Raw genomic sequence first — 16508 nt, 5'->3', positions numbered from 1 at the left:
ATATGGCTCCTAAGCTCTGAAGAGAACTAACAGGCACTGTAATTTACACACTCGTATCTGTGTGCATATCTTACTCCTTCACTGTGTGGCTTTCTGTTTCACGCTCGCAGATGCCATGCCGAGGAGGAAGCCACAGTTCTACTTTCACCTTTCCTCTGTTATTGGTTTATTAATAAAGCTGTAATTTAATCAGAAGCATTTAGACTCAGCACTTAAGAGAACAAGGCTAAGTAGTTTATACACACTCTTTTCAGTGTATGCATCTCCCTCATGCTTTCTTTCCTTAGTTCACACTTGATTGAAGAAACTTTCACCATTCCTCCATACTTTGGACAGAACCTTGTATCTTTACATCTTTCATTTTCTTTAAATCATCTTTAAATCTATGTCTTTACCACATAGATTTTTTTTTGAAAGTTAATGATTGAAGATATTTTGGATGTATAAACATGATCAAACACATCAACAGTAATTAAGTGGAAAGTGTCTTAGTGAGAAAGACAGAAATATGAAAGAGGAGTGAAAGAGTGGGTGGGTAGAGCACAAGATAAATCAAAGGCGGAAAAGGGTGTGGGTTAGTGTGTGTGTGTGTGTGTGTGTGTGTTTGTACATGTGTGGGTGTTAAGGGTGTAAAGTAATGCCACTATCTGTATCTGTATCTCTTTAGTGCACCTAATATCCATACCTGTTTCTGTATTCTGATTTAAATCAGAAATGGGTGTGGGCTAAACTGCAAGGGTGTTTTTTTTTTTAATGAAACCGACCACTATACCCCTGGAAACACTGGGAAAAAAACCAGAGGTAGAAATGCCAGCACTGTCAGCCTGGTGTGTATTCTGGCTCTGATAGTACCTCAACCTCAGCTACATCACTCCAGTTCATAATTGGCCTGTTTAAATATTTATTTATTTTATTTATCCCACTGCAACCCTGACCAGGCAGTTACTAAGGATGAATGAATGAATGAATGAATGCTGTAAATGCATGTTAAAGAACGTGGGTATTTCTTTGTCCTGCAAGCTTTATGTCTGACTGCTCACTCTCACTCACATGAAAGAAAAAAACCTCCCGCTCATGTGACTTTCCTCCCGCTCACAGACATCCCACTGCACACTTCTAGTCTCAACCAGTTGCCCTATGAACCTTTGTGGCAAACTTTCAAGAAAAAAAAATTGCATCTGTATTTTTGTGTCTGTTTATCTGTTAATTCTGAATAATGTTCATATTCATATACCTCACTGAGAGGAAACTCCATGTAGCACAGGTACAACTGTTTATTCATTCATAAGCTGGTTTTTGGTCCACAGGAGCACTTTGCATTCCAACACGATTACTCTGTTTGTTCCAGTCATGATAACATCATCTGTGTTTATAGCTGTGTGTGTGGGGGTGTTGAAGACATTGTCTCAATGATGGAAGTCCAGCCTGCGTCTTTTCTCTTCATCGGCTGTGTGCGTCACACCTGCATGCATAATTCATCTGTTTTAAAATATATGATTTATTTATAGCAGAAGACTTGCCTTATTTAGGTCAGAGCCTGGCCCGTGCCCATAAAAACTCCATACAGCAGCAGCAGGAGTATAGACTTCCATTGCACCGAGTGTATATTAGAGTTATTATAAAGGTAAAGGAGCGTGCCCTCTCCTCTTCATCCCTGTAATCTTTTCTTGTCGTTTTTTTCTCTGCTTTTCTTTTCTCTTTCTTCTCCTCTCCTCTTGTCTATTATGCTCTCCTTTTAGCATCCCCATTATCTCTACTCCCTCCAATATCCTCTCCTCTTATCTCCTTTACTTTTCTGTTCACTCTTCTTCCTCCCTTCTCTCCTCCCTTCTTCTCTTCTCTTTTCTTTTCTTCTCTTTTTCTTCTCGTTTTCTCTCTGATTCTCTTCACATTTTAACTTTTTCTCTCCTCACCACACTTTTCTCCTCTCAAATTTTCTCCTCATATTTCTCAGCTTTTCTCTTCTCATCTTCTTTCTATTCATGTCTCTTCACTGCTTTACCTCCTCTCTCTCTCCTATATCCTGTTTGTCCCCATTTCCTCTCTTCCCTTCTCACTGTTTAACCCATCTGAACTTATATACGTGACTAAAGTTCATTGTGTCCTAGTCCCACATTTAAGATGCTTCCTAGAGACATGGTGAAAAGGGGCCCAGTGTCCTCCATGAGGACGATGTGTGTGTGTGTGTGTGTGAGAGAGAGAGAGAGTGTGCATGTGCGTGTCCGTGTGTGTATATGGTCAGGCACCTCCATTAATTAATCCAAACCCAAATGTCACATTCAAGGACAGGTTCACAGAGTCACTCACACACACAAACAAACACGGACACAAAATCACATCCAGTATCTCGCATGCTCATAAACCCACCAAGTCCATTTTATGGCACCCACACCCATTCAGCATGGCTGCCCCTGACTGTTTTGTCCTTGTACACCTCCTCCTGGCATCCCTTCATCTCCTCAGTGTTCCCCTGAAATGACTGCAGCTAGGATTTATAAAGGATCTGAAGGACAATTAAAACACTCAGCATAGTGTTGCAGTCCAAACACACCAATTTCTTGTATTGCAGTGACCCCTGCAGGCAAAAGGCAGATACTGCATCTGGGGGGGAAAAGACAATATGAAAATAACGGACCAACATATCTGGGATCAGGTCCCTGGAGGACTAGTGGGTACGCCTCGGCATTCTCACAGCCATGGCCCGGGTTCGATTCGGCCAGGGAGTCAATCCCAGCACACGACAGTGCACTCCCAGTGCCGGACCCAAGCCCGGATAAAATTGGGGAGGGTTGTGTCAGGAAGGGTATCCGGCATAAAAACTATGCCAAATCAAATATGCAAACCTAACGGGAGCAGCCGAAAGAAGAAAAAGAACAACAACAACATGCTATAACTGGAATCGTCAAGTGGATGTAGAATCTGTAATAATATGAATATTGAAAACTATCCTTGCATCAAGACCTACTGAAAATGTACCTACTACATGGAGGTGATAGAGGTGTGAGTGTGTGTGTCCTGTGTGTCCATGAATGTGTGTCCATCATTCCAGTAGGACCACAAAGCAACAGCATGCGTGAACAGCCTAAACTATTTATAACAGTTTATTGTTAACTGTTATTGTTAGACTTAAAAAGTGCTATTATGTTTCGGGGTCACATCACACCACCTCGTCAATGATTATTTTGCTACAATGGTATTAAGATGTAGAAAATACACTGAACCATCATACTCACTCAAGTGACACCTGTAAATGTTAAAATGAAAAAAACTTTGTCCCCCTGTGTCTCAGGGCCAGGCGGACTTGTTGAAGCATGCCAAATCCGAGGCGATGGACACCCTGAAGCAGATCCACTACGCTGCTCACTCCTGCGGCCTGGCCAAGAATGGAGCCTCCACTTCACCAGCCTCGCCTTTGCTGCCTCCTTACCCGCGGTCCCTCGGAGCCTTACACACCATCCCCGAGACAGACTACCCCACCACAGACACAAATACCTTACACTGATATAATATACATAGAGCAAGAAACAGGGAGAAAGAGAAAGAGGAAGGGAACAAGACAGGACAGGTGACCTTGGAAAGGTGGGAACAAAGCAATGTCTTCAAGGACACAGAGATAGGGGGAATAAAAGGCCGTAGAAGCATTAGAAGAAGGCAGGTCTGTACAGATTGGTCCACTTCAGCTGTCTCTTCAGCAATTGCTAGACAAGTGGAAAGCCAAGGACTCCACTTGCTCTGAGGCATCTGTAATGAGAAGGTGGAAATGGCTGCTTTATGTTACTGTATGGACTCTGGTTAAAGCACTAACCCGAGCCTCTTACACTGTAACCTAATGCTCAAACCTAATCAGAAATGAAACCTGGTCTTTTTATCCTAGTTCTCATCTTTGAAAGTTGTATACTAGCTGTAAAGGTCAGGAATGTCCCATAAATCTTATAATAGTAATAATATTCAAAGGAAGCTCAAGTAATAAATATAATAAATCATTACGTAAATCAAGGGCAGGCTGTAATAAAGGCACAGAGACGTACCATTTCAAACACACACACTCATATTTTATTTTATTTTATGTTTATATTTCTGTCCTTTGGACTTTTATCCAGGGGTTTTATCCAGTGTGTGAAAGTGTGTTATCTGTCTGTCCTAATACTCACCATAGTGTTCGAACTGGAACTTGGACTTCTCCTATTGAGACAGACTGAACTCAAAGGAAAAAAATACAGCACAGAGACTCAGACAAGCAAATAATCGGAATTGTGAATTAATTCAGTCAATAATTTTTGAACTAATTAAAGGACAATTTACAGTCTAGCTCTGAGCAATTCACACTGTTTGTGAACAAAGTGACTATTGTAATAACTACTGTAACTATTGTGGGTAGATATATTAATATTGCAGTTATTTTATAATTACAGTATGTCCTGCTGTACCCATAGTCAAGATGTCACTGGAATGGAAAAGGTTAAAGGCCAAACAGGGTGAGTGGAAGGGGGGAGGGATTTTTAGAGAAAGAGTAACGGGTGTTGTGGCATCTGCAGAATAACACCTCATTTGATTTCTTTCATTTATTAAGCCCATAATATATTATAAAAGTGAAATGGCGCTAGAACTAATTGTTTCTTGTCTTTTATTTGCATCTGTAAATTCAGGTGTTACACATTCAAGAATTTCAGATTAGCTTATAAATTTGTGTATTTATTTAATTGTATTTATTTTTTTTACATTTAAATCCTGCACTTAGTGATGTTGAACTAGTGCTTATCTGTGTTTGAGCACATTTTAATCATGTCCCAGGTAAATACTTATCATGTATAGAACAAATCAACAACAGGGTTGTGTGATACGACCTGACATGATGTGGAGTTATTGTTACCACTCTGAAGTTGATCATTTTCCTATAACAGCATGCCCTGAAGCAGTTTTTTCCTCTTATACCACAGCAATTTGCCAACTTTTACAATTTTTCATTCATTAAACAATGAAATGTTATGCTTTTATCTGTTTATAGTTTAATGATGTGGAACGTCCGCTTATTCCCATGGTCACTTATGTAATATTAGCTATAAACAGCTAATAAACAGGAGTTTCCACACCAGCTTCTCTTTGCACTGACAATTACAAAGCAATGAAACTGGAGACTCCTTCCATAAATGCTAAATAAACATCTCCTCACAGAAAACGTCACCATTTTTAAATCTGTTTATGTGGTGCGTCCACCACACCAGTGAAGTAGTTGTTGCTATAGAAATGATAACGTATTAGAACAAGTGCGTTATTTATAATGATTTGTCTTGCAGCCAGAACTACTCTCAGAGCTGCTGTTATAGAAAATAAATCAACACCTTCTGACCAACCAGATTTGAGAATTCAAGGTTGTGTGTTAATCGCACCTTTTTCAGTAGTCTATATAAGAAGTGGAGGTATTTGGAGATATTTTTATCATAACAGGTTTTTCAGATGCAGCTTTTCTGGTACAGCAATATGCTAAAAGTGGCACATTTTTAGCAACAATGGTGCAGAAGAGTGTAAAGAGTGTGAGTGAGTGCACATCTTTTCTGTCACTCTTACTGATCCTGGTGTCCAAATTGTACGGATGTAATATAAAGCATCAGGTTAAAGAAAATATAAAGTATAATACGTTAGACTATGTGGAGGCGTAAAAAGACCTGAGGTGGGTCTGTAGTTAATTTAAATATTTTAAGGATTGGAAATAACTATACATCTCCATAATCAAATTTAGTCATTGACAAAGCATATTTTGAGTATAAAAAAATATGACAATATAGTCTCTCAAAGTAAAGACTAAGTCCCACTGGAACAAATAGCATTACATTTTTTTACATGCGTAATAGGATACGTTCACGTCATCTATATGCACTATACGTAAATAAACACGTACGTGCTATTGTCTGTGAAAGATCATGATTAGAATATGGTGGTAATTCTCAATACAGCGATACATAACAGTCATTAGCATTAACCACTCTCTAACCCAGACAAAAGCTCCCTCCCTGCATCCTCATTACCCTTTACCTTCTTCAGGCCTGTGATGACTCCCGTCTTCTTTCATTTCTGTCCTGTTAGTGCTAATCACTGACTTAATGGCATGTGTTTACGAAGCACACACAATACTGCCCCAGAAGTCTCCATGAAGCTCTATGGATACCTGAAGCTGTGCATGCCGATTAGCCCGTTAATGATCAAAACCACAAACATTCTGACAGAGTATCACAATCCAGCTCTTAAATGAGCAACATGAGAATAAAGGAGATGGGGCAGAGTAACGGCATCAGGTGGTTGGCTTTGTTAGGATAATTTCATCAGGCTACGTCAGCAGTAAGGAGATGCATAGTATATAAACAATCCTCATTTTCTCACGAAAACAGAGATCATTAGGAGCCTTATTCTAGGATGGCACATGTCCATATCAAGCAAAGAAGAGCAATGAGACCCCTGGGTGCCTCTTCGGCTAAGGTAAGACCTTCTAACACGTCTAACACTTCTAGTTGTGGGATATGCTTAAATGACTGGGACTTCCATCAGTTTTTCAAAATGTTATCCTAAATTCTTCAGTGAGAGGATTCGAAATAAAAGGTCTATTCTACAGAAGTGTATTTGTTTACAGTGTTTCTGAAGGAACCAGTCATAACGTCTATAAAAATGTCATTTTTTTGGTTACACAAACCACACTCTGAGGTAAAAGGTCCATCTGAGGCAACCCATAAACTCTGTGTTTCCTCATCAGTAAAGTTCCAAGTAGGACGCTTAAATAAACCCTTTTTGTACAAGTGAAGCTATACATCTTCTGTGTTTTTATCTGTAATAATTATAAAAATCTATTTCATTTCAGTACCATTTTTCCTTACAGTACCTGGCATGGGGCAGTATTTCAGTAATATACTCTGTAGAGCAAAGAAACCTGCTAGGTGAGGTTACTAATGATCATCATACAAGCTGCAGGTTATGATGGAGTTATAATCACAAAACTTTATGGCTGTTATATATTTATATAAATTTATATATATATATATATATATATATATATATATATATATATATATATATTTCATCCTACCACTAGAATATCAAATATAACAAATTAAAATAGTGGTATTGCACACATAACAATGGAAGTCCAGTCTGGCAGGTTGTTTTTCGGCTAGTATAACAAGAACTTGAATTTCCGAAGTGGTTCAAAGTTTCAAAACCAGATTCTAACTGGTCCATGGCTACAGTCTAACGTAGCTTGTCTATTATTTTCACTAGTAACTACTAAATAATAAGCTTTAACATAAAAGCTGAATTATAAGGTGGGATGTTAATGTGTTAGCATAAGTAAATATGCACAGTCTGACACTGTACTGAGTCAAGAAGTGTCAACTAGTTGGTAAGTTTCTCTAGAATAGTGCAATTTTCATCAAAATCTCAATGCTTTTGTGTGCTGCACTAAATAACCCAATGTAATTTTTACTAACAGGAAGGTTTTTGTTGCTTGACTCTTTCTAATGAAAACTCATTTTAAAAAATTCATATATTGTAGCGACTATATTTAGGTCATTTTGACGACTGCAAAATTACTGATCTTTGCTAATATGAAATAAAACGATTTTTTTTTCCCCCGATACATTATTTTTCTTCCGTGCACTCCCGAATCCCCCAAGTAGTATACCCAAGTAACATACCCCAGTGTATACTCCAGTGTAATCCAGGAACATGAATTAAATCAAAGTTTATATATAATTATCTATTATAATAATCAGACTTGCATTTAAGGTGTCATATCATCCTGATCTTAGTTTTACTGTAATCTTAAACTTTATTCTTGTCTTTTTTTGTCTTACTTTAAAATCAAATTTCAGTTAAGGATGAATTTTTAATCATGCAACTGAAGGTGTTTTGATTTTTTTTTTTTTTTAAATTATATATTTAGGGTTGGGGGGTCGATTCCTGCCTCCACCCTGTGTGCACAGACTTTGCATGTTCTCCCCCGTGCTTCAGGGGTTACCTCTGGGTACTCCGGTTTCTTCCCCCAGTCCAGAGACATGTGTTGTAGACTATTTGGTATTTCCAAATTGTCCGTAGTGTGTGAATGAGTGTGCGAATATGTGTGCAATTGTGCCCTGTGATGGGTGCCCTGTGATTGTGCCCCGTCCAGGGTGTCCCTTGCCTTGTACCCCGAGTGATCCCCGACTGATCTGAATAGTAGCATCATTGCTGTTTACTTGTTTAATATCCCTTAGAGAAAAATAGCATATGTACATTGCACATGTGATTATGTGAGTAGTATGTGATCACATGGCAGAACCCGTGAAGGTGCATTTCAACAGGTTATGCCTTGAAATTACACATGATCTCAAATTAAAACCCAGGGACGGACTTACGGTGGTGGGAGCCCCTGGGTTTGAACCTTTATTGGGGCCCTATACCTACACCACGACATGAATATACAAATGAACTAACTAATTAACTTTACATACATACATACATACATAAGAAAGACAGACCCAGGTACGAATGCAGCAATTTTGACCAATTAACCACAGCACAAAAGAAATTCAGAAAGCTTGAAAGTGTCCAAATTAATACTTGTAATATATTCTAGACAAAGTGCACCATATTGTACAACTTGTTTTGGAGCAACATAATCATCCATTCAGAACATAATGAAAGTTTTTTTTTTTGTTTTTTTTTTAAATCACAGACATTCAGTAAGAGTTATATTGTCCAAACTAAGACATGTAGTATAATTTAGAGAAGGTGTGTAATATTCTTTTGCATAAAATATTTCTTCTGGAGCAACATTGTCAACTTCACAGATAATATGTCAACATGGGATTAGCAGACAATTTATAATATAATGACTACTCAGCCACTCTCATACATTAGCTGTATCTGAGCAGCCCAGTTATATAAGAATATGCCCAACTAGTGGGTTTTGAAAAAAAAAAAAGTGTGTGTGTTTTTCTGTACAACTAGTTTTGGAGCTTCTGTTGTAATGAAATGGTTTAATTCTTTCAGTTTGTCTGTGTGGGCAGTAGTTGGTTAGAGAGGCTTGCAACTTTGCACACTTTTCTTTTTTTGCAGCACTTTAGTGACGGTCCCTAACGAAAATAATTTTAAGACATGATGACACAACACTTTTTTATTTGGTTGTCAACAGATAGCAATAAACAAAAGCTATGATAAATATTGAATGAAATGAAATCTCTAAAATAAAATACAAAGGTTGGGCCTGGTGCACTGTGAGGAGCTTGGTTGTGAAGCTGTTTGTGAGTTTATAACTCTTCCAGTGCCAAAACCTACACCAATGAAGGCAAACCAAATATGACTGATGTTCAACTAAATAAATCAAAGCACCTGTTTCAGTCAAGTAGTGCTCTTAGTCGAGCAAGTTTTGGCAATATTTCTTTGAAAATAATCCGATTGCTGGACCGAAAAGCTAAATATTGTTTCATAGCTTCTGATGAATTTGTGGGGTCCTGGGTTTGTGTGACTTTTCTGTAAGGCAGGATTTATCCCCAGCAAGGTGTTAATGTCACATTCAATTACAATTAAAAAGATACATGCTCATAAGTAACAAGTTTTGCCATTTATTACAAAAGTTTCACTTAATGTTAGCCTACATGAAGTCTGAAAAAAGATTTTAATAAAGTAAAGATGTTACTATGTAATGTTAAGACTTTAAATAGGTTGATGTAAATATATAAAGATCTAGTAAATATGTTAATATCCTTCACCAGCTGAAAAGTACACTATATGGCCAAAAGGTTGTGGACACCTGACCATCACATTAATATTCAACGTGCTTATTGAATATCCCCTTCCAGATTTAGTCCCCCTTTTCCGTTATAATAAGCTCCACTCTTCTGCGAAGTCTTTCCACTAGATTTTGGAGCGTGGCTGTGGGGATTTGTGTTCATTCAGCCACAAGAGCATTAGTGAGATCAGACACTGATGTTGAGTGAGGAGGTCTGGGGTTCAGTCGGTGTTCCAGTTCATCCCAAAGGTCTTCACTGGGGTTGAGGTCAGGACTCTGTGCAGGCACTCGAGTTCTTCCATGTCTTCATGGAGCTCGCTTTGTGCACAGGGGCACTGTCATGCTGGAGCAGGTTTGGATCTCTTAGCTCCAGTGAAGGGAAATTGTAAAGCTACAGCATGCAAAGATATTCTATACAATTGTGTGCTTCTAACTTTGTGGTAACAGTTTAAGGAAGAACCACATATGGGTGTGATTGTAAGGTGTGCACAAACCTTTGGCCATGTAGTGTAGCATGCTTTAAAAGGGGGTAAATAAGGCAAATAACTTGAAGGAATTCATGAAAAAAAAAACCTTCTGTATGTCATTTTAACCAGAGGTTAAGGTTTGCAAATAATAATAATAATAATAATAATAATAATAATAAATCCAGTGGAATGTAACTCTTGTTGGCTGTACCCTCTCTTCCCTCCCTCACCTGAGCAGAAGGTGCAGCTCGTGCTCTTCCTCGCGCTGATGACCCAGCTCACCTGTGACGCAGACGCGATGACGAGCTGCTGCACGCGGAAGCCGCACCCGTGCTCGCTGTATGAGTTACTGTGTCGCGCGGGACACCGGAACCTCACCGACCCGGACGGGAAACTGGGCCGCCTGAGCAGCGACGCCGCCGCCGGGATCCTCACACTCGGCAAGCGGAAAGCGACCGAAAGCCGGTACCAGGACCGACTGCAGCATCTTCTGCACAGCTCGCGCAACCAGGCTGCGGGGATCCTTACTATGGGCAAGAGAGGCGCAGAGAGCGGACTCGGTACCGTTCACACAGCCGTTAAACTGGACCTCGAAAGACCACTGAAATACCTGATGCAGCCTGCAGACAGAGCCTCATACGAACAATGACTCTGATCCTCTGTTCACTGATCCTACTCTAAAACAACATTCTCATTACTAGCCTGATCCATTAAGCTAGAGATAGCTGTTGTGATGAATATTTCTGTATATGCATTGCGTTACTGCATCTTCCTTACTCTAGTCAGGACTCAGGATTAGTCTGAATCATCTACTGTGTACATTATTTTTCAGACTGATTCATAGTTATTTGTGTGTAATGCCTCAAGCGGCCACAAGGTGGCAGAGTTGTATCATATTGTATTTTACATATAATAAAGTAATGAAATGAACATGAATCATTAACAATGTTAACAATGACAAAAAGAAGTGTCTATCATCAATAACTTTGGATAACCAGGATTTGTCAACTGTCCCTAAAAATAATAAACAAAACAAACAGTAAAACAAAGCAGTAAAAAACAGACTTTACATTTTACAGTAAATAATATTAATATACGAGTATGTGATATGCGATAGTTGCCCTAAAATGTAGTTATGGTTATGGTAACTTTCTCAATGTGGAGTGGGATTTTATTTGGAGAAAAAGGAAATTTTTCTTTTTTGGATGTTTTTTATTCAAGCTAACTAGGCTATTTGTCTACAGCAAAATATAAGTATTTAAACAATAACCTCAAACCATCTGTCATTTAAATCCTCCATCTTTTTTGAATAATTTTTTTATTATTATATTATTGTCTTTTCTAGCCTATTCAGATCTTTTTTTTTTTTTTTTTTTTTTTTTTTTTTTTACAGGCTATGCATTTTTGTTTTTGTTTTTTTCTGCTATTTGCTCCTCTACATGCACCCTCTGAAGTCATAACATGTTTTCCTCTTATTCCACAGCAATTTGCCAACATTTCCATTTTTTTTATCCATTTATAGTTACAGTTAATGTTGTGGAACATCCACAAAACAAGTTCCTGTTCACTTACATTAAAGCACCTACACTATATGGCCACAAGTTTGGAACCACTTGATCATTACACACACAACTGAGCCTCCCCCAAACTGTTGCTATAATATTGGAAGTACATAATTGTATAGGATGTCTTTGTCTATAAATTGTCATCACTGGAACTAAGAGGCCCAAACTTGCAGCATGACAATGCCCCTGTGCACAAAGCAAAGTCCATGAAGACATGGTTTGCCAAGGTTGGAGTGGAAAAACTCAAGTGGTCCACACAAAGTCCTGACCTCAACCCCACTGAACACCGCTGGAACAAACTGGAACACCGAACTCACACCAAGCATCCTCGCCCTGACCTCACTAATGCTCTCATGGCTGAATGAGCACAAATCCCTACAGCAACATTCCAAAATTTAGTGGAAAGCCTTCCCAGAAGAGTGGACACTGTTATAGCTGCAAAGGGTGGGACAACTCCATGTTAATGCCATGCATTTGGAATAGTATGTTCAACTAACACATATGGGCATCATGGTCAGGTGTCCACATACTTTTGGCCATAGTCACAGCTATAAACAGTTGTTCCCTCACCAGCCTCTCTTTCTTCTCTGTTGACATTAATAAGACAAAAAATGCAGAATGTCTCCTTACAGAAAGCCTCACCAGATCAATGATGATACATCTTCGTTAAATGACAGCACCTTTTCACATGTTTATCGCATCTGTTTATTCTTAGGCTTAGATTGTGTGGAGCATCCACCATGCAAGTCCCTGTGAATGATCAGTTACTATAGAAACAATATCATATGAGAACGAGCGCATTAATATTAACCCATGATTTGAATTACAGCCGGCACTACTGTCCGATCTGCTGTTATATCAGCTTGGAGAATTCAACAGTGCTGTGGTATAAGGTTGTGTGTTAATCTCACCGTTTCTCTGTACTCTAAGTAAACAGATAAGAACAGAACAGAAATCTGACAAACTCACCACAGATATTAGTAGTGTCATGAGTTTTCAGTGCATTGGGCTAAAACGTGTCACATTTGTAGCCAGAATAGTGGCTGATGCAAGACGGATCCAGTGTTTCTTTCTTCTATTCTATTTAAAAAACTGTTTTGTTATTTTTTTCTGTTCTAAGTCAATGTGCTAAGTCAAGTGGATTACTGCATTTGTTGACCGCTCTAGTGATTTAAAAAGAAACAAGGGTATTAAAAGACTGATGAGGGAATAGAGAAAGGGAAAGCAGAAATAAACAGAGAGCCTGTCGGCTGGGTGGCAGAGATACAGAGACGGAGACTAAGAGAATGTGATAGCGAGAGTATGTGAGAGAACAAATGAGGGGGAGGGGGAGAGAGAGAGAAAGAGAGAGAGGGAGAGGGAGAGAATGCTAGAAGAGGTACCAGTGTAAAATGAGATGCTGAACATTGGAGGGATGCTGACTGGACACCTGCTGCTGAGTCAAGGACTAAAGAACTGAAAGATGATTTAGAATCAAGCTGACTAGAGAAAATGAAGAGAAATCTCCAATTTGCAGGCAGAAGAGTGAATGGCCAAGTGAATAAAAAGGAAAAGATTAGACGAGCTCTTCAGAGGGAGCAGTGAAGTGTGGCAAGTTGTGTGAATCCGAGGGAAAAGAGTAAAAGAGAGCAATCTAGCAAAAGTGAAATAGGTTGAAGAGATGGGATTTTTTTTTTTCACCTGACCAGGAAATTGGCACTCTTCATCATCATCATCACGGAGCAGCGTTAACTGCATATTTACAAGGATAAGGATGAACGACATCAATTATCATGGCACAGATTAAGTTAAAAACATCAAAGTGAGCATCATCAGAGAACAAACTGAATCAACCGGTGTGTTGGATGAAGTGCACTGATCCAGAGCAGTTAATCTGTCCAGACACCTTGGAGGAAGGATCATCCTTTTTAATGCCTTTCTTAAATCTCCAGCTTTCTCTCTCACAACATCCATCTCTCCACTTGCATTCTCTTCTGTCTTTTTCACTCTCTTAGCCTCACTCTCCTTCTTCTGCTATTCTTCGTTCTGGGATGGAGTGATTTCAGGAGTGGATAGTAGCCATGCCTGTAATGAAGGGGCTCCTGGCCCCCCAGAATACTTTCCTGGACACCATCGCCAAGCACTTCGACGGCACCCGTGAGTACCGCACTAATCCTTCTGCCTATATTCAGTCTGACCTCTGACCTCTAGCTTCTCGTTGTGAAAGTGATTGAAAAATGGCATTAATCCTATTTTCAGGCTAATATTAGAGAGAGGACACAAAGACAGAAGCAGCTTTAAGCCTCAGTCAGCAATATAGATGAAAAAAGCCATTAAACAACAAAACAATACTGTGAGCAAAAAAAGGAGTGATATAAAGCATGGAAATAAACCATACCAGAAATGTAAATCCTTCTGCTGTCACTTTAGCTTTTTCCTTTTTCCTTTTTTTTTTTTTCAAAATCTTGATTTATGAACAGCTAGCTACACTCTTCAGGTTTGTTCTCCTGGGAGAATGTCAGAGAGGGTTCTAGGTAAAACCTGTTTAGGAAGCTAGGAACCCATAAATATCCAAAGAACCCTCAAGGATTACACAAGTCAGTTTAAATAATTTCAACAATAAGCTAATACAAAACTGTATATTAGTGCTATTTCTTCTTAAAAAAAAAACAGTACTACTTTTTCTCCAACTTGTGAATTTACATAGAAGGATAGATGTCTTTTTTATATAAACATTCATCATGTAATTTACGCTCATGAGTAAATGAATAGGGTTCTTTTGTATTCTCCCAATATGAAATCATTTTTAGCATATGGACACAGTACTATGGACAGACTATCCACCTTTGCTTTAAGTTCTTGTTTGATTTTTATCCTTCACCAGAAAATCCAAAGCAGGTTATGCCAGATTGAGAGCGTGGTCAATTTAAAGCTCTCAAGCTCATGAATATTGCATTTCAAGCAGCTTTATTTTGCACCTTTCAGTCTGAATTTCAATGAAAAAACATACACCCATGAATGCAAGCAATAGCTGAAGCTTTTAAAAGGATCTTCGATAGCTGTATAGTGAGTGCCTCTCCAATCCAACCTCACAAAAAATTCATAAAAATTACAGTGAGCAAGTGCAAAGTCACCATGTGAGGCCAGGTTTCTAAACCTGTGCACCAGACTCTGTTTTTACTCTCTTTTACCGTTAAGAAGACAAACGAACAAATGTAGCTTGTCCTTGGGGAACCTTTAAAGGTTCTACATATAACCCTGCAACTGAAGCTTGCACTACAGACAGGTTCAACAACCAGAAAAAGAAAAAACTACTCCTTATTGACCTTCACAAAACATCTGTTTACACTTGCACTTCACAGTTCTTAATGCAATGCATCTTGATGCTGTAATAACAGAACAACCTTCCAAATCACGCTGCCTGCTGCACTACATACATCGACTGACACATCTGTCTGATGGTAGAATGGTTTTGCAAGTCGGATTAATTAGCATGTACGGATGACAGATAATCTTTTCAGAATCAGGAATAGACAGGTTTGTGAAAACACTAATGAAAGCCAAGCAAAATAATAAAAAAAAAAACAGCGCAAAGCTGTCATTTCAATCTCCTATTAACACAACACACAGTCACCTCATGGTTAAACATGTGAAAAGAAAATAGAGATGCTAGCAAGACTTGAATAATATACTTTATGTGAGATGTGTAGCCAGAACACCATACCCCAAAGCTAAAACTTTGGGCAATGATTTTTGCTTCTTTTAGTTTGTATTAATGTAATTGAAGTGCCCCTGAAATCAAAATTAGTGTTACAGAGCCTTTTGTGTTACATGTCCCTTAGTATATCTAGGTAACAAATTACCCCCCAAAAAGTTTTGAAGATATTTAGTTCATTATAATTTTATAGTTTGTCACTTCTGGGAAAATGACTGTCGAGTCTGTACTAGTCTTGTGTTTTTGCAATTAAATGCTCTCTAGAAGTATGTGTACTGCCCCTGAGGGTGGGTCTTACTCTATAGTAACAGCTTGTTAGCAGTAACATGGTTCATCTGTTCAATGTAAAACTCTTCGCTGTTCTCTATATTTAGCTAGTTCACTAAGCTAATGTTGAGTTTGTTTAGATTCCGTGGGAATATGGCATATCTCGAGTGCTATTGGCTGTTGGTTAAATCTGGCGAGCATTTCAACACACCATTACTCGATATTTGCGTCGACATGCGTCAACATATGGAATCAAATCACAGCTCTCAGTCTCTCAACCAAAACAAGAAACTGGGCAGCACACTGGAGCTTTTACTTACCCAGTAGGATAACTAATGGATTTATGAATTGTTCCCTAACTATCAAACCTTTGACTGCTTTACTCACACTTTTTTTCTAGTACCCTCATCTTCTGGTTGTGACTCTCATTTATAACTGAACTGTAAATAAATGTCACCATATTAAGCATATAAACTTGACTAAGATATATTTCACATTGTTGAATAAGACCACAAAAAAGCTTGTTGTATGCCAAAAGAGTGCACATTTCAAATCTACACAATATGGCCAAAAGTATGTGGATGCCTACCCATGAGCCCCACATGTGGTTCTTTCCCAAACCTTTGCCACAAAGTTGGAGGCACAGGACTGTCTAGAATGTCTTTGTATGCTGTAGTGGTTACGATTACAATTTCCCTGGAACTAAGAGGCCCAAACTTGTTCCAGCATGACAATGCCCTTGTGCACAAAACGGGGGCCAT

At 38.8% G+C, this 16508-nt stretch overlaps 3 protein-coding genes across 3 annotated transcripts in view; all 3 read left to right on the top strand.

The window, feature by feature from the left end:
* Window positions 1-4609, top strand: part of plcl5 (phospholipase C like 5) — a 75292-nt gene extending 70683 nt beyond the window's left edge. Inside the window, exon 6 of the mRNA XM_026916533.3 lies at window positions 3290-4609. Coding sequence (XP_026772334.1) covers window positions 3290-3502 — 213 coding nt within the window. The 3' untranslated portion in view covers window positions 3503-4609. The remainder of the gene's footprint in view (window positions 1-3289) is intronic.
* Window positions 4610-5533: 924 nt separating this feature from the next.
* On the top strand, window positions 5534-11367 carry hcrt (hypocretin (orexin) neuropeptide precursor). Its single transcript, XM_026917049.3, has 2 exons — window positions 5534-6471; window positions 10469-11367. The coding sequence occupies exons 1-2, from the start codon at window positions 6409-6411 to the stop codon at window positions 10868-10870; spliced, it is 465 nt and encodes a 154-aa protein (XP_026772850.2). The 5' UTR covers window positions 5534-6408; the 3' UTR covers window positions 10871-11367.
* Window positions 11368-13146: 1779 nt separating this feature from the next.
* kcnh4a (potassium voltage-gated channel, subfamily H (eag-related), member 4a) overlaps window positions 13147-16508 on the top strand; it is a 41703-nt gene continuing 38341 nt past the window's right edge. Inside the window, exon 1 of the mRNA XM_026916862.3 lies at window positions 13147-13922. Coding sequence (XP_026772663.3) covers window positions 13847-13922 — 76 coding nt within the window. The 5' untranslated portion in view covers window positions 13147-13846. The remainder of the gene's footprint in view (window positions 13923-16508) is intronic.

The sequence above is a fragment of the Pangasianodon hypophthalmus genome, chromosome 13 (assembly GCF_027358585.1).
Source record: "Pangasianodon hypophthalmus isolate fPanHyp1 chromosome 13, fPanHyp1.pri, whole genome shotgun sequence".
Taxonomy (NCBI): Eukaryota; Metazoa; Chordata; class Actinopteri; order Siluriformes; family Pangasiidae; genus Pangasianodon; species Pangasianodon hypophthalmus.
This window is presented reverse-complemented; position numbering and strand designations above follow the sequence as displayed.